The sequence below is a fragment of the Capra hircus genome, chromosome 17 (genome assembly GCF_001704415.2).
Source record: "Capra hircus breed San Clemente chromosome 17, ASM170441v1, whole genome shotgun sequence".
Classification (NCBI taxonomy): domain Eukaryota; kingdom Metazoa; phylum Chordata; class Mammalia; order Artiodactyla; family Bovidae; genus Capra; species Capra hircus.
Genome location: NC_030824.1, coordinates 52,990,977 through 53,016,423, shown reverse-complemented (window position 1 = coordinate 53,016,423; position 25,447 = coordinate 52,990,977). Strand labels below are relative to the sequence as shown.

Below are 25,447 nucleotides of genomic sequence, written 5' to 3'. Positions count from 1 at the left end.
AGCACTCACTTGAAATTGCTCTGCTCTTCCAAAGATACTTCCACTGGGAGGAAAAGAAAAATAAGCAAAGTCACCCCAATAGCGCTTTACCCCTAAAAGGTATAGGCAACAGAAAGCAATCTTTGGATAAGAAGTCTTCCAAGACCAACCTCATCCTGCTTTTGGGAACAAGGATGGAGGTGTCCGCCAGCCAGGGTCTCACCCTGATTCTTCTCCAGCTGCATCCTGTTCCCTCAGTTTCAAAAGTTCCCCACTCTGCACCCCTCCCCTCGATATACAGCGTCCCCAGGTTTTACGTTTTGTTTCTTAGCAGTGCAGATAGTATGGATTTGGTAGGAAGTTTTAAGGGTTTCAATGAATTTTTTTAAGGGTTTCGATGGATTTTTCTCCCCACCTACCAACTTCCTTTATTATTTTTTGTTTATTTATTTGTCCATACTGGGTCTTAGTTGTGGGATCTAGTTGCCCAGCCAGTGGTGAAACCCTGGCCCCTGCATTGGGAGCATGGAGCCTTAGCCACTGGACCACCGTAGAAGTCCCCTAACTTCCATCAAAAGCAGCCCATTCTACAGACATGATATTTAAGTACTGACTTCCCTGCCCATCTGGAGGGCAGGGCCTCCCTCTCTTTTCATGCCCTTCCCTTCCCCCCAGAACACAGGCCAAAAGCGCTGCGTGCTGCAGAGACTCAGCTGTCAGGATGCAGATACCGAGAGAGACTGCTGTGGCCGACCTCTGGCCCCTTTAGTAAAATCGGGAGCGAGTCACCCAGAATTCCTTCAGATGAACCCCCAACAAGAGCTGGGCTAGCCCAGGACAGCAGACCCCCAGCCGCCCTCTCTCCCACTCTGCTTTCCCTGGGCTTTGGATTACCTTTACTTTGCCAAATGAAGGAAAGCAATCTGTCTCTCGTCTATTTGTTTAAATAAAAGAAAACCCAATCATAGTCTGACGCATTACTCTTGCTGGGTGCACAGGAAGAATCTCTTGCATTCGAAAGGGAGAGCAAAGGGGCAGGGGCCCTCGAAAGGAAAACAAATTGGCTGCTTGTGGAGGTCCAGTGTCAGACGTCAGAGGAATCTTGTTCCTTCAGACCCTGTGGGAAGGACCATGGCAACGAGGGGCCCAGTGGGTGAGGGAGCGAAGGAGACAGATGGGGAGATGGGCCCCCCCTACCCCATCAGATGAGAAGACAGAACAAATAGGTAGAAGCCATCGTTTCCCAAAGCCCCGTGGAGATTTCTGAGTGCTGTAGACCAGACAGAGGGCCTCAGCGTTGTCTCTATAAAGGATAGGAAGATTTTTTTCCAAAGAGATTTTTTTCATTTGTTCAGAGGAGTCACCTAATTTCCAAGCGGCTGGTAAATAAAGCACGTTTTTTACCTGGGACCACCAACGTATTCTTCATTCATGAATTTGCAAAGTCTTGACTGGTTTTTTAGAGACTATTTTCTTAGAAATTCTACTGTATAGCGCAGAAAACACTACTCAACCCTCTGTGCTGTGCTGTGGTCAGTCGCTCAGTCGTGTCCGACTCTTTGCAACCCCGTGGACTATAGCCCACCAGGCTCCTCTGTCCCTGGGATTCTCCAGGCAAGAATACCGGGATGGTTGCCATGCCCTCATCCAGGGGATCTTCCCAACCCAGGGATCAAATCCAGGTCTCCCACGCTGTAGGCGGATTTGTTACCTTCTGAGCCAGCAAGGGAAGCCCAAGAATACTAGAATAGGTAGCCTATCCCTTCTTCAGGGGATCTTCCCAACCCAGGAATCAAACCGGGGTCCCCTGCCTTGCAGGCAGATTCTTCACCAGCTGAGCTACCAGGGAAGCCCGCTCAGTGCTCTCTCAGTATAAAGTTGGGAAGGATATCCAAAAAAAGAGGAGATATATGTGTAGCTGATTCTCTTTGCTGTACAGGAGAAACTAACACAACATTGCAAAGCAACTATACTCCAATAAAAATTAATTTTTTATACAAAAGGTTAAAAAAATTTTAACTCCCATCTCTAGATGAGATTTAAAAGATTGGTGAAATAAGTGTAACATCAACTATCTTGTGAAACGATGTGGTACCACTGCTGTTGTAGACAAGGTTTGGCACGAAAACTAAGAATGATTTTTTTGACTTTTTAAAAAGTCCATTAGAGGGCATAAGCCCACGAACAGCCTTGGTGGAAATGCTTAATCATGTTATGAATTCTACTTGTCATTAAAATCCTTTAATTGTGTTACCATCTAATTTTCCCTGGGCTTCCCAGGTAAGGAACCTGCCTGCCAATGCAGGAGACATAAGAGACACAGGTTCCATCCCTGTGTTGGGAAGATCCCCTGGAGGAGGGCATGGCAACCCACTCCAGTATTCTTGCCTGGAGAATCCCATGGACAGAGGAGCCTCACGGGCTTACCAGTCCATAGGGTTGCCAAGAGTCAGACACGACTGAAGTGACTTAGCACACCAACTTTCCTTATTCTTTGTCAGATCTGCTTGAAAAAAGTTAAATGATACACCTAGCAGAAAGTATAAAGTTGGGGGAACCAGGGAAGGAAATACAAAAATGAAAAGGTTCCTTCTCAAAGTAGTTTTGGGCGTATTTCCTGTTATTGTTTGGCATCTTCACCCCCAGGATATATTGTCAGAGCTTCAAAAATATTCAAGGTATACACCTACCATCCTCCTCCCGCTTAAACAGGTGGTATGTTTAAAATACCGTCTACTAAATTCAGATGTAAATAAATTCAGTTTTTAAAAAGTAGGGAGGACAAGGGAAACTGGAATGATTTACACTCAAATTTTAAGCAGAGATCAATGTCCCTGCCAGACTTCTAGAGCCACATGAGGGCAGAGGGAAAAAGAGGTCTGGGAGTGAACGGGAGGGGCTGGGAACCGGTGGGCCAGCGAATAACCCGCACTTCTGCACACGGCAAAGAACGCGTGCATTCTTATTCTTGCCAACATGAACCTTGCTGTTAAATTTGACTCTTTACTCTTTTTAAAAGTATTTATGTGTTCATCTGGCTGTGTGAGGTCTTTGTTGCAGCTCACAGGATCTCCTTCGCTGCATGCAGGCTTAGTAGCTATGGCATCCGGGCTTAGTTGCCTCACGACATTTGGGATCTCAGTTCGCTGCTCAGGGATCAAACCTGCATCCCCTGCATTGCAACACAGATCCTTAACCACTGGACCACCAAGGATGTCCTTTGACTGTTTACTCTCATTCCCACTATCCGTAATGGAGTCTTGGCCACCACCTCCCCTTCAGGTCTTGGATGGATTCCCCCCAACCCTGCCTCCCCACTTCTCTCCTTTTGATCCATCCCCATTCTGATCGCCGCTTTACCTGACACCAGCTTAATCATATTAGAGTAATCTTTCAATAGTTTTAGTCCCTCTAAGAGCCTCCTGTGTCTCCCTGGCTGTTGACTGAGTCAGCTGTCTGTGCTGCGGTGGTCAGACCAGCCCTGCCCCATGTGGCTCTTCTCCCTTACACCCCAACACACACCTCCCTCCTCGTGCCTGACTGCTCCTTTCTTCTTCTCTACCCCCTCAAATCCAAGTCTACACCAACATCGAAGCTCCCAGTCAAGTCCCCGCTTTATCCATGAAGTTCTCTGAGAATTTTAGGGCAGGTGGGTCCTGGGAGATCACCTGGGCAGGTGCCCTCATTTTATAAAGGAGAACATGAAGCTCAGAGATGTTCAGTGACTTGTCCTGAGTCAGACGATCCCTAGAAACCCATGCATCCCCTGCCCCCTGTCCCTGCCACTTTCTGCCTTGTAACTGACCATCCCAGGTGTGGCCAGATGGGCTTTTTGGAAATCCTGCAGAACCAGGGCACCTGCCACAGTTTCAGCCTTGACAGGCTGGGATCGTCCTGGAGGTTTTCAGTGAAGGGGAGCTTTGTCCATCCACTGGGACTTGAGTATCCCTCCAGGAGCGAGGCCAGGGCTGCCTCTCTCTTAGATTCCACCCACAACACCTGCCATTTGCTGGGGCCCATGGGGACTCCTGGGGCATTCAAAGCTATTTTAAAAGTGGGATGGCATATCTGAATTGAAAGAAAACTTTAATGCAAACTATGCATTCCGCACATGATGTTCTAGCACTTGGGCTGCGGGTAGAGGGTTTGTGGCATTTGCTTGCTTTCTGAGTGGGTTTGCATTTTGGTCATGGAACAGTAGTGTCTTACTGTGCATGCCATCAAAGCGCAGTTGTAAACACAACCTGTACCCGTGTTTTGGGGTGTTTGATTAAGACGTCAGTTGTTTGCTCTTTTGCTTTGTTGGTTGGTTTGTTGGTTTTACCTGGATACTCTCGGAATAATGAAACCTGAGGCTGGGAATTGAACTGAAAATGCCCTTCAGGGTTGTACAGTGCTGTCTGGTGACAGGTGTAAGGCTCCACGTTCTTGAACCAGATCCTTGAACTTCCAGTAGGTTGGCAGCCTTGGCCATACATCTTACTGACCTCATCACCCTTCCTTATCCAAGTCCGTTAGCAGAAAGTGAATCAGAGTGGTCCAGAGCTCTCTTGCTTCCTACCCAGGGCGTGTGTGTGTCTAACGGTAGGATATATTCGGACTCTGTCCCCAGAGAGCCTCTGGGATGTGCTGAGAGGGAGGGGCACCGGCAACTGCCCCAGATGCTTCCACAGTGATGTGGCTGGGCCCAGAGGCAGGGGGATGGCATTCCCCACCCCCATGTTGTGGGTTATCTCTCAGCATCCCTTATAGTCAGGCCTCTGAATCCACGGGTTCCGAATCCAGAGACTCAACCAACCACAGATCAGAAATCTTCAGAGAAAAAAATCCAGGAAGTTCCACAAAGCAAAACCTGAATTTACTGTGCCTGGAAATTATTGACATAGTGCTTACGTTGTGTTTGCAACTATTTACATACCATTTACATTATGTTCGGTGGTGTAAGTTATCTAGATATGATTTAAAGTATAGCGGAGGATTTAAAATACAGGTTATATGCAGCTACTGCACCATTTTATGTAAGGACTTGAGCATCCACGGATTTGGATATCCACAGGGGATCCTGGTACCCTCCGAATACCCAGGGATGACTGGGTGCCTGGACTTCTATTCTTGAGGGCTTATGTTGACTGACTAATGGGAACTCAGGGGCTTCTTTGCTTGGAAATTTTCTGCAACTGCATCCAAAAAGGATTGAAAGATTGGCCTTCTCAGCCTTTTTTACAAGCTTCTAAATATGAATTAAGAGGTAGTGTTCCCTGGGCCTTACATAAAAAGTAATCTTCAGTTAAAAAAAATAATTAAGCCCTAAGAACCTAAGACAAATAAAGAAGGGAATCTCCGTCTTACTGGCTTTTCCTGTGTGTCACGTAATGGGGACATCAGACAGACGGAAAGTTGAATTCAGAGGTTTGCCACCCATATCTCCCCACTATATATAAAGGTTTCCAACCATTCATACTTCATTCATCTCAGCTTCCAGAAAACATTTGGTTGACTTGGGAAGGATTTCATCATTTCTGATTGAGAAACACTGCTATTTTTTTTTTTAATGTTGAACCAAGATGTGGGGTTTTATTTTATTTAGTGTATTTATTTTTGGCTCTGCTGGGTCTCCATTACTGCCCGTGGGCTTTCTCTAGTTGTGGCGAGCAGGGGCTACTCTCTAGAGGCGATACACAGGCTTCTCCCCATTACAGCAGCTTCTCTTGTTGCGGAGTACTGGCTTTAGGGCACGCAGGCCTCGGCAGATGGAACACTCAGGTTTAGTTGCCCAACCAGGGATTGAACGCATGTTCTCTGTATTGGAAGGCAGATTCTCAACCACTGGACCACCAGGGAAGTCTGAGAAATTCTTTATGAAGATAGAGGGGGAATAAAGAGGAAGAAGTAAAATAATTAGTTGGACCAATGTAAAAGAAACTAAGCTTGTATATTAGAGAAATGATCAAAAGGTAAGGTAAGTCCAGAAATAGGCTTCTTAGTTTCCAGGCTGATAAATACCCTGAGCAGCAGGTTAGATCACCCTGTCATACTTGAGCATCCATCAGCCCAATCCTCCTGCTCTGACTTTAACCTCCTACAAGCAGACAACTGGGAGAGAAAACGCAGTTATGAAAGCTCTTAAAAGAGCCATCCGGGTTTAGGTGACGTGGGTGCAAGGATCACATGCATGTTTTAAAGGAACTGACCCGGATCTGGGAAGGGTAGTTGAGGGGGATATTAAGTCAGCTAAGCTAGAGGAAGAATTAGCACAAGACACTTTGGGGGAAAGTGGGAAGGGGATGGGCATTTGGGATGATATTAAGGTAAGGGGCTCAGACCAGACTTTAGCTTCTGGTGGTGAAGAGTAAGGGTTTCCCAAGGGGGCCCTAGTGGTAGAGAACCTGCTTGCCAACACAGGAGACATAAGAAACTTGGGTTTGATCCCTGAGTCAGAAAGGTCCCCTGGAGGAGGGCATGACAACCCACTCCAGTATTCTTGCCTGAACAATGCCATGAGATGAGTCTGGTGGGCTACAGCCCATAGGATCGCAAAGAGCTGGATACAACTGAAGCGACTTAACAGACACACACACGAGAAAGAGTAGGAAACTGGTGATACATACCAGATGTTGAAGCAAAACTACTTAGGCTTTTACAGGGGCTATGCAGCCCATGACCCCCATCTTAGAAGGCTTCTGTAGCTGTTGCCAATTCAAATGGATTTACTCCTACCTAAAATGAAAGTTTCACATAAACTTCAACCTCATGCTAGTTTCTGGCTCCATATTTAGTTGTCAACTTAATTTTTATCCTAAGCAAAAGGTAGCCGTTTGTGAACATGGATTTTTTCCCTCTGTAAGGCTGGGGAACTGATCTGACCATTAAGAAAGAACAGAATACGAGCTGAACATGCAGGCGCCTCGCTGTTACTCATATTGATGGTAATGATCGCAGAAATTTATCAGCACTTCCTTTGCCGAGCACTGTTGAATCATGCTACCTGGAGAAGTTTTGGTGAAATGCGTAAAAGTTTAAGAACTGTGGAAAGGATGAATTCTAATTGCTTCCAGATTCCTTTATCCAGGTTACTGTGCATGTGTGTGTGTGTGTGTGTGTGTGTGTGTGTGTGGAGTCAGAGGCTGCATTTACTGTGATGGACGAAACTCCCTTTGAGGCCCCTATTTCTTCTAAGACTATTTTTATCCCAGTCTGTCCCCAACTCTTCTCAAAGTTAACAAAAGACCTGGACCACTTTTAACTTTTGGAGTCACCAGGTATATTTACAAACTGAAGAAACACCACTAAGGTTTTTTCTTTTAAAAAAGAAACTGTTTGTTTGTTTGTTTTAAATTCTGGACAGTGTAATTATACCATTCACAAGATGAACACAGGACTGATGAAGACTATTAATTCATAATGGACTTGGTGCAGTGTGATCTAGTTACAGGATACAACTTAAGCCGTAAAATACGAGGCATCTTTCAGTCATATCAGGGTTTCTCAGTGCCCCCCTGTAAAGCCTTGTGTGAAGCCTATATCTCAGGCTCTTGGGCACTTCCCTGGTAGTTCAGTGGTTTAGACTCCACACTTCCACTACAGGGGCACAGGTTCAATCCCTGGTGAGAGAACGAACATTCCATATGCCTCACGGAGTAGCCAGGGGAAAAAAAAAAAAAAAACAAACTATATCTAAGGCTCTAAACTCGAGGATCATGGTGGATGTAAGACCCAGGGCCCGATGGCCCCCATGCCTCCCTGCCCATTGCCCTCCCTGACCCTGCATGAGCCCCCCTCCTAGACTTGCTTCCTCTAAGAACCTGGTTCTCAGCCCGAATCTCTAAGTGTGTAAAGTACCAACCCGAGATTTCTAATGTGCCTCCTCTTTCTTCTCCTTTCCCATGGCCTCCCATAACCCCACCGCGGCGGCTGGCCTGGCTCTGCTCTCAGGAGTGTGGCAAGGGCCATCCTCCCCAGAGCCTCGCTGTGATCACACCTGGTTTGCCCAGAGACAGGTTGGACCATGAGAAACCCAGCAGAGCGGGCTGACACAGACCTTCCCTCCCCTCCTGGGGAGGGGGGAGACCAGGGGATGGCTTCATAAAAGTGGCTCTTCCCAGGCATTCTCATCTGGCAGCCCCGAGCATCCCCTCCCATGGCTGCGGGGAGGACAGAGGACGTGACCAAGCCTCCTCTGCATGGCAAGCCCTCCAGCTCCAAGCCTTCCTTCCCTTCTTCCTGTCTTGTAGTGGCAGCCGCAGAGAGCGCCATTTGGCAGCGTGGTGGTACTGTTGTCTATAAATGGAAACACTGGCCTGACTCCCAGTATAACACAAGATAGGTCTCTGCAGCGGTTATGCAATCTGAGCTCTGATGACTTCATCGGAAGAGGGTGGGGGCAATGAAAGAGAAAGGTACAGGGTGGGGGAACAGTAGCTTGGGAGGAAAATTTTCCCAGGAGCTCACCTGAAGACAATGGAGACTCCTTTCTCCTCCCCTCTCGATTTTTAAATCAAGGCAACAAAGGCAGCAGACAAACGGGTAAAAAACCTCATTCCTGGAGCCACTGATAAACCACTTGCAGTCCATGCAGCCCCTTGGACACAGGCGGTGTCCCCTGCTGTGGAGCAGGTCTCAAGCCCCTGCACTGGGTTTTCTGACAGCCCCGAGGAGGAAATAGCCTGTAGAGCTTGACAGTAACGTTCACTCATCTCTCCAAGTTCTTAAATTCTAAAGGCTGGGCTGATTCTGGCCATGCTCTGTGGTCTCAAGCCTAGATGGAAAAAAACTCCCGAAAGCAGGGGGGTGCCCCAAAGGAAAGTTTATCCAGGTGCATCAGAGAATTCTTGCAAGATGTCAGTCCCCTGGGAGCCTTCTCTGGGACTTGACGGCTCTTTGTTGAAGCAACAAAAACCTGCTTACTTGCTGAACCTGTAGCCAAAGCCAGTCTATTCACGTTCAGGCCACGTCCAGGTCTGGACAGGAGACCTGCCCCTTAACAATGTCTGTTGAACGCCCGAGAGTGTGAGGTGGGCTCTGGTGGAAATAAGACACTAGAGCCCCTCTCAAACTCACTATACTCCTGGTCTGTTTAGCCTAAATAATCTTTTTTTTTTTAATTGGAGGATAACTCCTTTACAGTGTTGCATTGGTTTCTGCCAAGTGTCAACATGAATCAGCTATACGTGTCCCCTCCCTCTTAAGCCTCCCTCCCACCTCCCATGTCCCACCACTGTGGGTCATCACAGAGCACCAGGCTGAGCTCCCTGCACTATTCAGCAACTTCCCATTAGCTATCTATTTTACACATGGTAGTGTATATATTTCAATGGTACGCTCTCAACTCATCCCACCCTCTCTTTCCTCCGTTGTGTCCATAAATCTGTCTCTATTCCTGCCCTGCAAATAGGTTCATCACTTATGTTTCTAAATTCCATATGTATGTGTTAATATACAATATTTGTTTCTTTCTGAGTTACTTCTCTCTGTATGTGCGTGCGTGCATGCGTGCTCAGCCGCTTCAGTCGTGTCCAACTCTTTGTAACACTGTGGACTATAGCCCTCCAGGTTCCTCTGTCCATGGGATTCTCCAGGCAAGAACACTGGAGTGGGTTGCTGTGCCCTCCTCCAGGGGATCCTCCTGACCTAGGGATCGAACCCGTGTCTCCTGCCTCTCCTGCATTGCAGACAGATTTTTTACCATTGAACCACTGAAGAAGCCCCTTCACCCTATATGACATAGCCTAAATAGTCTTAATGAGGTTTAGTTACTTTTGGGGAGGCAAGGAGGGTATATTATAGTTTAATGAATCCTCTAAATATTGGCCATTTATGTTGTTCCTTTTTCTTTTTTGCTACTCATGTGTGCCATTTAAGATAAATCTTTGCACAAAGCTATGAATATTTCCAGGAAATGAGTCCTTTGAAATGGAATTTATGAATCTGATATACTCAAGTCTTTGATCACTCTGTCCCTCCACTCTGGAACCCAATTCCCTGTTGGCTAGCTGAGGCCTGCCAAGACATCACCTCCTCCAGGAAGTCTTCAGTCCCCTCCCAGGCAATCGGCTGTTCCCTGGTGAAAGGCCCAGAATTGCGGCTTATGCCACCTCCTCTTCAAAGATGTCATGAGTGGCTCAGGAACTAAGGGCTTCTCCCTCCCCACCAGAATTGTGGCTTGAAAACAAGCAAAGAGACCCTTTTTTTCTTTGCTCTTTTAGGTCAATTTAAATACTTTATTTCTTTACAGCATGAGACTTTATCATATTTATTTGAAGCAATATGTTCATAATAGAAAATTTGAAAGAGTTTAAAAACAAAAATCACTTATAATCCCCATATAATATGATTGTTCTGTGGCTAGTTAGTAACTGCTTTTTCTTCCCCTCTTCAGTATATATTGTAAGAGTTTGTATTATGTGATTAGATAGCCTGAGAAGGCATGATTTTTATTGGCTGCCTAGTATTCATGGTATGGATGTACCATAATTTATTTAATCAAGCTCCTATTGTTGCACACTAATGAACATTTAACCAATTTAGAGTTGCTTTGGTGGTGGAATTAATTACAACACAGGGATCAAAAGGACTCTATAATTTATATCAAAGGCAGAGGAAAAGCATAACTCTCAAAGTTGTGTTTCCACTGGAGGAATCTATGGTAACTATGTTCAAAGTACCGATAAGGACAAACGGTATTTTTGTTGTTTTTACCTCCAAGTAAGTCCTTGAAAGTCTGACCTTCTTATGGCTGATGGCACTCTCCCATCTTGCTCTGCATCGCCAACTTTAACCCTTTCTTTCATCTTCAGTGGAAGGCCCAGTAGCCTGGAGAAGCAGTCTGTGACAGGGTTATCTTTTTCCCTCCTCTCTAGTCATGCATGATCTTGATCCCATACAACTTGCCACAGACAATCAGTTCAGTTCAGCAAATACTTACTCTGTTGCAGCTGTGGACCTAGCTCTGTGCTGATGCTGGGAACGTGCGTGCGTGCTCAGACACTTCAGTCATGTCCAACTCTTTGCGACCCTATGGACTTTAGCCCACCAGGTGCCTCAATCCATGGGATTCTCCAGGCGAGTATACTGGAGTGGGTTGCCGTGCCCTCCTTCGGGGGATCTTCCTGACCCAGAGATTGAGTCCTGGTCTCCTGCATTGCAAGCAGATTCTTTTCCGCTGCGCCACCAGGGAAGCCTCAGTGCTGGGAGACCCATAATGAAATCTGTAGACCTTGCGGGAGTGTTGCCATAAGGTAACATCCTACCAGAAAATTCCCGCTTACACACATTTAAAAGGGCTTCCCTAGTGGTTCAGCAGTACAGAATCTGCCTACTGGTGCAGGAGACCCAGGATATGTGGCTTCCATCTCTGGGTCAAGAAGATGCCCTGCAGAAGGAAATGGCAACCCACTCCAATATTCTTGCCCGGGGAAATCCTGTGGACAGAAGAGCCTGGCAGGCTATAGTTCATGGGAGTCACAAAAAGTCAGACACAACTAAAGCAACAACAACAAAGCATGTGGAAAGTTGGAACTTCCTACCTCTCCACCCGTTACTTAGTAAAAAATAGTGGTACAATCATGTATACATACCATGATCATGAGCATGGAAAATATATTATTGTACTGGGCTGGAAGCGGGGAAGAAACATAGAAACACATCAAAACATGGTTGCCTGTGAGTGTTAAAAATGGAAGTTGCCTTTTAAAAAATACTTTTAGACAATACATTTTTTAATATTTATTTATCTGGCCGCACCGGCTCTTTGTTGCAACAGGCAGGATCTTAGCTGCAGCATGTGAACCGTTAGTTGTGGCACGTGGGATCTAGTTCCCTGGATGGAACCCAGGCCCCCTGCATTGAGAACATGGAGTTTTAGCCACTGGACCACCAGGGAAGTCCCCTTTCAGACGTTATTTTTAAATTTTCCCAGTGATTGTGGGGAGGGTGAAAATCGGCAAAACATGTATTTGTTAAAGAGTCAAACGTGTGAGTAGGAATGCCATCCTGCTCACTGAGAACCTAGAAAGAAAATCAGGTTTAAAGTCTTAGACCTCATTATCCTAGGAATTAAGCTAGAACCAGAGACACAGCACTTCCTTCACCCTGACTTTCTAAAGCTGCATGATCAAGAAGTCATAGCAATAAGAGTGATAACAAGCTACGTGTTATGTGGTCAGGATCATGCCAGTCACTGGACCCTGGAGTTTCTACCCAAGCCTATTGGGTTCCTCCACTGCTCCTTCTTAAAAGCCAAACAAAGAACTTTCCTGCACCCATTTAAACAGACTTAGCATTGCACCCCCAAGTTACTGTCCTGTGCATGATAAGCTTGCTAAATTGGTAAACTACCTCAAAACTCAGTCATCTTGGTGACACAGCCACATCATAAAACAAACTTTTTTATCCAAACTTCCTCTGCTGAAACAGAGGCGTTTATATGGGGTGGGTCTATTGGGGCACTGCTATGAATGTATTACAAGCAACTCTCCAAACCCACAGTGAAAAATTATTCTGGACAAGGACAAAGAAAGTCTTTAAAAGAAGCCACCATCCTGAAACCAAGTTTCTGCCCTGACACTTGATCAACTTCAAAGAGAATTCTAAGGTTTTATTTTATTTTGTTTCTTCCTTCCATTTCTGGTTGAATGGGCTAATCTTATGCCCTTTCTTTAAATGTCAAAGTTGATACCACAAAGGCATCCTAATTTTGGGTATCAGGCAACATATAAAACATGATGTATATTTTTGTGCTCTTTCAGCTTCATCCTTTGATCCCAATAGAGTGTCTACCTTTTGCTTCTATTCCCATCCCTCTCCCCCACCCCCCTCCTTCCCATTTCTCTTTACTCCAGAGCCCTCTTGGGTGGTCTGCTCAATTTAGACCAGATGCACATTCTGGTCAGTGGAAAAGTCAGAATCCCAAAGACTATGGGACATCAGGCAAGTTACTTAACCTCTCAGAGACTCAGATTTTTTTGTTTTAATCAACAAAATGAGTTTGATTACACAGATGAAAACACTCATACAGTAAGGTACCACATACATGCTAGTTGTCTTCTATTGTTGCTTTGGGTCTTTTTCATGTCTGAAGAGGGAACTTTCCTCAAATCTTAGCTTTCCTACTGTATATAGACCAGGAGACAGGAAGCCTAGTGGCGTTTGATGCTTTCTCCCTGAGCAAAGGAGTTGAACTGGCCTCACCCATTCCTGGATCTTGGCTGCTCCTCAGCCTTCACAGCAGAGCTGCAGGAACACTGACCTTTCTGAAGAATCACAGCATAGGCTTTTTTCCAGAATTCTTAAGCTTATACTGCCTGCACAGCCCTCTGAAAATTAGAGAGCTCTGTTCCAACTGCAGAAGAATTTGCAATAGAAACCTAAGTAGCTCAGCACTCTGACTTGCTTTGGAAAGTACAGGGTTTGTTATCTAATCAGGGCACAGACAGTGCTGATACCCCAGGTTGCAGTCAGTGCTCATACACCAGGATTATTTGCCCCAGTGAGTCTCAAAATATGGGGCATCGTGGTGATGGGAGTGTGTTTTCAGTCGCTCAGTTGTGTCTGACTTTGCAACCCCGTGGACTGTAGCTGGCCAGGCTCCTCTGTCCATGGAATTCTCCAGGCAAGAATGTAGGAGTGGGTATTCATTCCCTTCTCTGGGGGATCTTCCTGACCCAGGGATCAAACTCAGGTATCCTGCATTGCAGGTGGATTATTTAACAACATCTGGGCCACCAGGGAAGCTCTGTGGTTATCCTGGGGCATGTTAAATTGCACCCAGAGACTCTTGTTCTGGAGACCTGGAGTAGAGTCTGAAAATTTGCATTTCTAACGAGCTCCCAGGTTATGCTAATGATGCTGGTCCTAGAACCACACTTTGAGAACCCCTGGTTTAGCCCATCATGGTTCCCCAACAGCCCACCCTACACTGAAAGTGGAAGAGGTTTTAGCACCTTCTTAGCCATTTTCTCTCTATAGCTCATTCATCCCCAGAGTTTCCTTTGTCGAGGGAGGATTCCTACTGGATATGATTTCCATTTGAGGAGGTGGGGGTAGAGACCAAGCAGTCAGGTGGCCTTCTGAGCCTGAGAATGCCAGCTCACCACCCTGAGCCCCGGGGAGTCCACCCAGCTCCGCAGTGGGTGTCGGATTCTGACACGAAACTGCTGAACTCCTTCCCAGCAAGTGTGGTGTTCTGCGTGAAAAGTCAGCTTCCACCTTTGAAAAGACTCTCTCTTCCTGAAACTTAAAACTTGACCAGTACCTTTGCAGGAGAAAGCACCCCCGAGAGTGGTGATAGGTTGGACACAGAAGCGCAGTGACGTATAAAATCTAAACAAAATTCCACTTGGGCTGTTTTGTTTTTTTTTTTTAATTACTTGACCCGCTTAAGTGTGTGTGTGAAAAGCACAGATTTGTTTTCTGAGACATGCATTTTGTTTCTATATTAATTTTACTTTTCCCTACCGTGAACAATCCTCCTGTCTCCCCTCATTTCCTCCAGCACCCGCTTCCTTCCCCAATGACGCTCGGCGAGGAGAGGGTAGCGAAATGCGCCCGGGAGCGCGCAGCGATCTCACCCGCTGCGTAGCGGCTCTCAGGCCGAGGACCTGGGGGCCCCTGGGCGGCTCTCCCGGTCCCCTCGGCCCCCGCACTGCCCCTGCCCGCGCCCGGACCTCCCGGTCGGTTTCTTTGTTAAGAACGCCTGCGCGGAGAGGCATCTTCGGCCCTTCAGGGGCGCACGGGTTCCACTCCTGACTTCTCAGTCCCCTAAGGGCTTGTAAGCACAGAGGCTCGAGTCGAGAGGCTAAATTACGCCCCAGGAGGCTTCTTAAGTAAAATCCTAAATTTCATTTAGGCTCTTCGTAAGCCCTTCGATGGCGAAGCCACTAAGCCCAGGCTCGCACGCCCCCAGCGCCGCCCTCCCCGCACCGGCTTCTTGCAGGCTGGGTTATGGGGGAACCCTGTCCCTCTCAGATGGTCCGCCCCTAGGTCTGGGGTACGCCACTGTCCCTCCCCTCTCGGGTCGCCACCGCCCCCATCACCTCCCCCAACTCCCGGCCCTTCCGTTTCCTTGCATAGCCTCCCCCAACCCCCACTTGAAATCTCCCTCCCCTCGGGCTGGAAGCAAAGTCGGTAATAAGAAACCAGTTCAGTGTCAGTCGGATAGAGGGGGTAGATAACCCCAGAGATAAACGGCAATGGAGAGAGAACTCGTTTTGTGTAAAGAGGGCCTCGAGTCACCAGGGAATTCCTGGATTGTCTTGGGCTGTCGTGTGTGATGTCCATCACGCCGTGCGAACACCATCTGCTCGGTATTATGCTCTCAGTTGCCAGGCTACCTGCTGTACGCAGTAACACTTGACTGCCTGGCTCCGCGCTCGCAGCGTTAGCCCAGACGCGCCGGGCGGGGGGACCGGTGGGGGAGAAAGGCGAGTCATGATTAAGCCATCTGCAGGCTGGGGGCGGGGGGACACGCCGCGCGGGCGGAGCGGGCGGGCTGGCAGCGAGGACCGGGCTGACACCACCATCTGCTGGGGCAGAGACAGAACAGCAGCTGTTCCTTGTTCCCCCCCGCCCCACCTGAACACCTGAAAAAAGGCTGAAGCCCTGAGCACCCTCCAGCCAGTTCTCCACTGAGCGCCCCCACCCCAGTCTCCATCACCACCCGCAGCCTCCCTTCCAAGGAGCCGGCAGTCTCTGGTTCACCGCCAGCAACCCCAGCCCTTCTCACCCGAACACTATGCATTTCTTGAAAAAACGTAAGAGACATAAAGCTTCCCTGTGCACAGATTTATAAATAAACAGCTGGCTGCTCTTAAGAGATATTTTTACCACAGCTGTTTTTTGAAGTAGAAAACGGCCTCTTACGGAGGCAGGTAGGGTGTTTTTTATACCTCCTACCTTTCTCTCCAGCCCATAGAAAATTGCTAGGATTTTTTTCCTGGAGGAGAAGATACGTAAAATAGATTCATTGGTTTTGATGCCCCCCCCCCTCCTGTATTTTACTGAAGAGTGAGAGCTTTGGGAAATAATGAAGATCTATGTAGTCAATTGGATTTCTTGAGAGGAAGAGATGGAATTAAGATTCTGGGTGGAAGGCAAGGGAGGTCGTTGAGCAGGGGATGGAGTGGAGAACAAGCTAGTAATTAAAACTAAAAATACTGCATCACTTGGCTTCAAGGCATTACATTTCTGGTGACGAAAGCTCAGCCTGGTTTTCTCTAATTGCACACACAGTGTGTGTCCTCCTTAGAAACAAGAGCTGTGGCTTGAAATCGTGAAATTCGACAGACTATTGCTCATTAAGAACTCTTAGGCTGGAGGTTAAAAGCCACCATGTCATGTGAAACAGCTAATGGCCTCAGCCAGCTCAATTTGTAAGGTGAGTCACTTGGCACAGCTTCACACTTGGCATGCACACCTAAGGCTGGGGCCCTAGTGTCACTCACCCACTGTTGAATGCAGCAGAACTGGTTGGGAGAGGTGTATCAACCTAGGCTCACAGATGTTTCTTACGGAAGGGAGTCCTTTAAAAATGCACATAGCCCTCCTGCCTCTCGGGGTTCCATTCAAGTCGCTGCAGGGAAACCGGTCTTCAGGTCTTCAGTGAGAAACCTGAAAGGAAAATCTTTGAGAGGGAATCATTTGGGGAAATAGAGAATCCTGGGAGGTAATAACCAAACTTTCCCTTTGGGAAGGGTTTTTCTCACTGTGCTTTTGAAGTACAGCACCACCCCCAGCCCCATCTGAAAGTAGAGCATTCCTATGAAATCTTTTCTAAGCCGAAATGGCCTGCAGTGAGTAAGCAAACACCTTGGGACACATCTTGCCAAGAGTGTGCAGAATAAATAGAGATAAAACACAGATGCTCACAGAGTTCAAAGCTGTGGCGACTTGCTGCTGAGATGCTGAGTGTAGTTCTTGGGGGAGGAGCTTGGTGGCGCCACTCTCACAGCTGGGGGTGCCTGCTGTCTCTATAATCACTCTCTGCAAAACTGAACACTCATGATATTTTAGATTTTCACCTTTTTCTATAAACTCTAAAATCCTCTTCAGATGTCTCCTGGTTAGCAAAACCAGGTACTAGTGTAGGTCTTCTGTAAAAGCTAAGTGGCATAAAGTGAACTTTTGAAAAGTGGGTGATACCTATATTTATTTTTGGTCCAGGAAGACAGGGACTAGAAGAGCTGAGATGAATCTACATCCTCACCTCATTTGCCTCTCCCTTTCTTTCTGGGTGGAGAGAAGGCTGGGAAAGCAACTCATCACTACTTACTGCTTCTGGGCAAGCTCACCAGGTACTTGCGGGCTGATCTCATAGGACAAGAATATCTCAAAGTGCACAAAGATAAACGGGGCCAGCCCACACCAGAACTCTCATAAAATCAAGCTGAAGAAAACTTGATCTCCCCTTGGGTCTCATTTTCTTTTCCCACTGTCTCCTCCTTATCAAAACTGGAGATTTCAAATATGCTTAAATACTCAGAAAAAAAAAAAAGCTGTATATCTGTATTTTTGCTGATTGGTTAACTGTCTGTTGTGTGAATTCCTTTGTTAAAGTGTTAAGTCAGTTGGCCATTTGTCTCCAAAGGTGGCAAGAAACAGCTTTATCCCACTGGAAGAAAGGGTTTGGAAAACAGGAGGCAAGTTTAGGGGGAAAAGAAGAGAGTAAAATATCTTGACCTCTGCAGGGATTAGTGTTAAAGTAAACTTTTTGGTAGCATAAAATTCCAGCCATTGTTGACTATACCGTATTTTCATTAACATAAATATTTCATAACTCTACCTTTTCATTGTCTATGTACAGAGAAAATACACAAGGACAATAAGTTTTAACTTCAGCAACATCACACTTGCATTTGAAAACTAGAGCACAGTGTATTTGTGGGACAGAAACTATATATTTAGTTTACAAGCAATTCTTAGGCGCACTCTTGGCACCATGGACCCATCGTACAGGAAAAACCTGTGCTTATGGAAAGAATACTGAATTTAGTCTCAGAATCAATGTTTCAGTTCTATGAGTGCTCATTCTTCCATTTACTAACTGTGTGGCCTGGGTCACCACACTAACCAGAGCTTTTTTAAAAATATTTTTTAAAATTTTATAGAAGTATAATTGATTTACATTGTTGTGTTTCATTTCTGCTGTATAGCAAAGTGACTCATAAATATATACACACACATTCTTTTCATATTCTTTTTCCATTATGGTCTGTCACAGGGTATTATATCCAGTTCCCTGAGCTATACAGTAGGACTTTATCCATATATATGCTTATCCATCCTATATATAATAGTTTGCGTCTGCTAATCCCAAACTCCCAGTCCCTCCCTCCTCAACCACTCTCCCCTTGGCAACCACAAGTCTGCTCTCTGTATGTGTAAATCTGTTTTTGTTTCATAAATATTTATTTATGTCACATTTTAGATCCTACATATAAGTAATATCATATGGTATTTGTCTTTCTCTACCTGACTGGCTTAGTCTGATAATCTCTAGGTCCGTCTAGGTTGCTGCAGGGGCTAATATTTCAGTCCTTTTTGCCACTGAGTAGTATTCTGTTGTATATATGTGTCTCGTCTTTATCCACTCATCTGTCGATTTAGGTTGTTAGATTTAGGTTGCTTCCATGTCCTAGCTATTATGAATAGTGCTGCTATGATCATAGGGTTGCATGTATCTTTTCAAATTACAGTTTTATCTGGGTATATGTCCAGGAGTGGGATTGCTTGATCATATGGCAACTCTATTGTTAGTTTAGCACTACTAACTCAACCTTCTTGAGCTGTTGTTACCTGGATGAGAGGAGGAGTGGGTTTTTGTTTGGTTTTTTTGTTGCTTGTTTTGTTTTGTTTGGGTACTGGAGGGAGGGAAGGAGATCCAACACAATTCTATATTTTGAAAGGAAACTCCCCTCAGGGTTGACTGTATTGACACTGAAGAAGAAAAGTGAAAAGAGGACAAATATTAAAATCCAGTTTGCAGTTTTTCATTTAGGATGGCTCAGAGGAGGCAGATAAAATTCATGTTGTTCACAAAGCAGGCTTGTTAAATGCATTAATGAAGGAATGCATTAATAATGATGGAAATACCATGGCAAATAGAAGTAATATATAAAATTTGATAACTACTAAACATCCATTTAAGGTGGTCACTTTTGTGTATACATCTTTATAACCTTAATTTCCTTCACTACATATATCTGGGACTAATAACCAGCGTGAAAAACTGAGTATCTAGATTTTACAGTGAGGAAGTCTTCCTTAAAAATCCAGTCTAACTGCCTAAAAAATGTTTGATGTAGATTTATTCACATTTGCCTCTCCTGATCTAAGTCTCATAACTGTCTCTCACAAAATGACTGTGTATGTCCTTATATGTGTATCCATTTAATTTGTATACTTCTCAGACAGCAGCTTCTCTTTGTTCAGATTAATTTCTTGAAACTTGAGTGAATTAAAGGGAATCGTTCTGCAGAATGGGCTTCCTTGGTGGCTCAGAGGGTAAAGTGTCTGCCTACAATGCAGGAGACTGGAGTTCAATCCCTGGGTCGGGAAGATTCCCTGGAGAAGGAAATGGCAACCCACTCCAGTATTGTTGCCTGGAGAATCCCTTGGATGGAGGAGCCTGATGGGCTACAGTCCATGGGGTCGCAAATAGTTGGACACGATTGAACAACTTCACTTCACACTTTTCTGCAGAATGATCAGATAATACTTTGCCATTACAAGGTGTGCTTGGTAGAATGAACAGGAAAGGAAGCATCAAGAAACTACATCTTATGGCCACACACCTACTTTTCCCATCAGCTGTTTTTTCCCGATGGTCTACACCGTTGGGCTCTTACTTCCCCTCTGAGCACAGTCTCGGAGGAGTCACCTGGGCTGTGTATGAAGGGCTGCCTATCTCCTGTTCCGTAAGGACTGGTCCTTAAAAGTTGACATCCTTTGACTGACATAATTATTGAATCTAGAGACCCAGTTCAAGCCCCAACATTTAAATTATCTCAGACACCTGAAACTCAATTCTATTTTTAAAGAGGTTAGGAGATTCCATATCTTTGGTCAGTGTAACACATTCCTAATTCTCCCCATCAACAACTCTCACTAGCAGGATTCTTTTTGCATATGTCAGAGCTTTCAAATGTCACAATTAATTAGAATTTCATCAAATAGCAGTTCTGCTGATTAATCAATTCCAGCAGCATTCTATAAATGTCTCTCCTACTAAGTAGCCCATTTTGGCCAGGCAGGCAGTAAAGATGAAGAGGTGGTCAGGCTGCCTCATATCAAACTGAAAATGAGCCCCACCTGAGGGCTTATTCCTTTCTTTGGAGGAACACTTATGGTTAGCTGAAAATGCAATTCTTATTCTTTAGCCAATTCTATCAGAAACGGGCTTCCCAGGTGGCTCAGTGGTAAAGAATCCTCCTGCAATACAGGAGATTTAAGAAACATGGGTTCCATTCTGGAGTAGGAAATGGCAACCCACTCCAGTGTTCTTGCCTGGAAAAAGCCCATGGACAGAAGAGCCTGGGTGGCTACAGTCCCTGGGGTCACAAACAGTTGACTCGACTTAGTGACTAAGCAGCAACAACATCAGAAACAGACTGGACCTGGCCTCAGACTCCACAGAGCCATTACTGGCCCCCTCTAGCCTCTCCAGCCCACTGTGTTAAGAGATTGGAGGACCGCTGTGTCCTCTTTATGGAAATGTAACATGTGCCACTAGGGATCCCGTAGGGAGGGAATACCCCATGCCCCATCCCCCTGTGCTTTGGTTCAGATGTGAAGTCACCACATTCACTTCTTTTCTCTCTTCTCTTCCCTTCTCTCCCTGTCCTCCCAGGAGCAGCACCCAGTGGGGCTTCCCCGGACCACGGGCCCCATGCCGTCCTCTGTGCCCCCAGGCTCAGGGGGCATGGTCTCCGGAGCGGGGCCTGCGGGGCCAGGCTTCCTGGGCAGCCAGCCCCAGACAGTCCTCATGAAGCAGATGCTCATTGACCAGCGGGCCCAGCTGATGGAGCAGCAGAAACAACAGTTCCTGCGGGAGCAGAGGCAGCAGCAGCAGCAGCAGCAGCAGCAGCAGCAGCAGCAGATTCTCACAGAGCAGGTAACTCATGCCTATGGCGGGCTCAATTCGCAAACATTTCTTCAGGGCCTGGTGTCTGAACGAGTCTCAGGTCTCGTCCTCCAGCAAGAAAGTCACTGGCCAGCACTTCCCAAGACTACAGAAGAGCCTGCAGAATGTAGACCTTTCCATTAGTTAGGTTTGTTTCTTAGAATGCATTGGTTTGTTCTGAAAAGACAGGCTTCAGCCATGCATTTGAAGACCCCCTTGCCAGAGACCTGTCTTCAAGTCTGGCTTTTTGCTTCTGGTACCGGGGTCTGTGGAATCAGCATGTGGGTGGTGGGGGTAGAAGGGAGCTGGCTTACATTCTTCATAAATTCTGATATTCCCAGCGGGAAGAAAAAAGAAAATAATTCAGAGAACTTTGTTTCTTGGAGGAAAGAGTCAGAAGGGGGGATTGAGAAGAATTCTCACAGCGTTGGTCATGAACAATGGAACGGGAACAATTGCAGAATAATAGGGCCCACAGAACTACTTGGAAACCTGAACTCCGGGTCACAGAAAGGGTGCAAACTTGAGAAAAATTCCCAGCAGCTTTGAAAACAGCTCAGGAAATCTTTGAGTTAAAGGCCTAACACAGAGAAAGCTTTACCTGAGGCGTGTTTGACCACCGTTGACACATAATTCCTCCAGCTTTGAAAGGAAGCCTTGCTGTGGGCTGCTCCTCTGAGTTTCAGTGTGTTTTGTTTTTCAAGAGGCCCTTGCCTTCTTTCGTGTTATGCTGAGAGAGGCCTGAGATCCTCCATCTAGGCCGTCCCTAGATGGCTTCAGTGGGGGGGGGGGTCTGACCCATTCATCTTGCCCTTCTATTATAGGAATCGTGAGGTTATCATCTAAGGCTCAAGATCCACAGTTACCCTTCTAGAATGTTCCTAATAGGATCAGAATTTTGGACATTTATCAAGCATCCTCCACCACACCATATCTATACATGATGCCGTGTAGGACCAGAGGCACGTTGAGGCCCTTAGTGACCAAGAGCAGCATTGAAAGCAACACCAGTCATCCCCCCAAACAGAAAAATTGTGCTGTTGAGCACAGTTCACTTAGGTTCCCTTTTTCGCTTTTGTTCTTGAACAGCTGTGTAATTATCTCCCTTTTTACCAAGGTTAGTCAGCCACCTGGCAGCTCTTGTACAAACAAACCTCTGTCCCTCTCACCCTGAGGAAGGTGTGTGGCAAGGAGCCACACTGATGTCTCTCAGACAGTGATAAATGGGGCTACCGAGGGGAACGAGGGGAAGCTGGGCTTTGCAAACCCTCCCCTCAGCCCAGCCTAGGAAATTTCACATGTGCCTGATCCTTTAAGTGACTGTCTTTGATGGGTATGCTATGACCATGGCACAAAGGGGAGTCGGGGTAACCAGGCCAAACTTGGCTGTGCCAGGCCAGAGGAGTCCCCACTCAGTGAGACCAGCCAAGCCCAGGAATGAGGAAGGAGGTGGAAGGACGAAGAGCCACTGAGGATGGTGCCCACCGACCACGGGGCGAGAGTGCGGGACCCTGCAGAACCCAGGACACAGAAGACAGACATAGGGCTCCTCAGAAAAGCTGGGAAATGAGAAACTGCAAGAGAAAAAGAGAGAGAGGGTGTGTAATTCCTTAATGACTGTGTGTACCAAGAGCTGAAGAGGGACCAAGGAAAGAACAATTTACTCTGGGCCACATCTTTTGCTTCTGGTATGATTCTGGGGAAAAAAAAAAAAAACCACTTCACCTCTCTCATCTGCCAAATAGATTTCCCTATTTCCCAGCCTTCTTCCCGATGTTCTCATGAGTCACGTGTATAAAACCCTTAGGAAACAGCACAAGGCGGGGCTCTGTCACGTGACCCTGGTGTCGCGGAATGCGACTAAGAGCTGCAGCTGTCCTGTGGGACTGGCCAGAACTGCGGCAGGGGGATGGAGCACGCCGCCTGCACCTGGGGACAGTGCTTATCGATGCACCTACCTGGGGGTCTACACCCTCGAGGATGAGTGTGGCCATATCAACGCCACACTGATTTTCTTGGAACCTACAGCAGCAGAGAAAGTATCCTGCTGCTGCTGCCGCTGCTAAGTCGCTTCAGTCGTGTCCAACTCTATGCGACCCCATAGATGGCAGCCCACCAGGCTACCCCGTCCCAGGGATTCTCCAGGCAAGAATGCTGGAGTGGGTTGCCATTTCGTTCTCCAGTGCATGAAAGTGAAAAGTGAAAGTGAAGTCGCTCAGTCGTGTCCAACTCTTAGTGACCCCATAGACTGCAGCCTACCAGGCTCCTCCGTCCATGGGATTTTCCAGGCAGGAGTAGTGGAGTGGGATGCCATTGCCTTCTCCAAGAAAGTATCCTAACATTTTCAATTTTGCCAGCAGCATACTGGGAACACATGTGTTTCCCCGAAAGAACATGGGAGGGAAAACAGAAAGATTGGGGATCTTGCATATCTTTGGGAACATTCAGATGGTTCTCAGTGGACTTAGAAATCAGAACAGAGCAAGTAGAATCCAGGTGTGAATTAACATTTAATGCATGTTTCTCAGAGCGCAGAGCATGTCAGCTGCCATCCGTTCACTAAGGTTCATTGGAACCTGGAATTTTAGATCTGAAAGAAATGTTAATCATGAAGTCTCTTTATTTTACACATGAGGGAAACTGAGGCAGGGGAAGCTTACATGATTTTTTTTTTTTTTTTTGGAGCTTGCAGAGCCAGTGAGAGCCAGAGACTGGTCTGGTACCTTGGGCCCCCTGATTCCTGACCCACAACCCACCACCCCAAGCTACTTCAGGGCTTGTACCCATTTGTAGATGGGACCCTAAAATTCTTACATAATATGGGCAGTTTGGCTTCGGAGAAGCTTTTAAATGCTCAGCTTACTTTCAATAATGTTCGTAGACTGCTGCCTAAAAGATTAGCGTGGTTTCTTGTCTATGCTGTGTCTATGCAATTAATTCATTTCAACAGCAAAACACCCTGGTAGGCACTACAGGACAGGGTGAACAGAGGCCGTTCTTTTCTTTTCTTCAGTTGCCAGAGTACTGGCTGGCCTTGTCAACAAAAAGGAAAAAAAGAAGAAAGAAAGAAAGAAAGAATTATAGAGCTGCCCAGGAACAAAAACAAGAGAAAAAAAAATAGAAATAAACACATGTGTTAAGAAGTGGTCAACGTGTGTTATTTTTATAATGAACACTCTAAAGAGCAGAGCCCTGGCTGTTTGTTTTTCTAACCCTTGCAGATGAAAGGTGCTCAATGAATATTCCACAGCTGCAGAGGAGGCTACCCTGAAGGTCACCCAGCTACTTGACATTAGACCCAGAGCTCAAACCCCTCTCTTTGCTCTTTCCACCCCATTCTTATTTTCTCTCCCTTTGCACATTCAGCATGATAATGATACACCGTAGCCTCCCCAGTATGTTGGTAGCAGCACTGGCAGTGCCGAAGCCCGGTGACTGCAAGAAGGAAAACTAAGACACAGGCCTCGCGGTTCCTGGTGGATGTGGGATCCCACGCAGCTCCTCAAGGCAATAGATGCTGTGTTTTTGACTTGCGGAGATGTATTTTGCAGGCAGTGTGACACCCTGGGACTAAAATGAGGCCTTTTTTTAAAATAGTCCCTGAGAATCCCATCTTCCTATACCCAAAGCATCTATTTTAGGTCATTAAAAATTAGTTGCTTGTCTGTGTGAGCTCGGTGCCCACAAGGCTGAGAAAGGCATGCAGCTGATACCGAAAAAGCAAAGTCAGAACTGCCTCACTGGGCTCCCTCCGCGGTTCAGTGATAAGGAATCTGCCTGCCAATGCAGGAGACGTGGGTTTGATCCCTGGTCTGGGAAGACCCACGTGCCGTGGAGCGACTAAGCCCATGCATTACAACTATTGAGCCTGTGCCCTAGAGCCCAGGAACCGCAACTTGTGCCCATGTGCTGAAGCTAAAGCCCTCTTGCCCAAGAGGCTGTGCTCTGCAACAAGAGAAACTGCTGCCCTGAGGAGCCAGCTCGCCGAAACTTAGAGAAACGCCAACGCAGCAACAACAACCAAGCACCGCCAAAAATAAGTAAAATTATTTTTTTTTTAAAAACTGCCTCGGTGACTACACATCACTTTTAAGCCAGCAAGACCACACGGCAGACATGCCACACAGGTTCACCAAGGATGCGGGTGGTAGAGGTGGGTCTGACGGCCAAAAACCGGAAACACCCTAAATAGCCACCCCTTGCAGCACAGATAAAGACACGGACGTATGTTCTTTGGGGGGAATACTACTCAACAGTGAGGATGAACAGTCCACGCTGCAGGCACCAACCTGGATGAAGCGCGAAAATGCAACAAATGCAAGAAGACAGACGCAAAAGCCAGACTCAGATACGATG

The 25,447-nt window shown here is 46.5% G+C and overlaps 1 protein-coding gene across 1 annotated transcript in view; it reads left to right on the top strand.

Annotated features, from left to right (window-relative positions):
* Nucleotides 1-25,447, top strand: part of MAML3 (mastermind like transcriptional coactivator 3) — a 450,336-nt gene that overhangs the window by 415,020 nt on the left and 9,869 nt on the right. Inside the window, exon 3 of the mRNA XM_018061556.1 lies at nt 20,819-21,082. Coding sequence (XP_017917045.1) covers nt 20,819-21,082 — 264 coding nt within the window. The remainder of the gene's footprint in view (nt 1-20,818; nt 21,083-25,447) is intronic.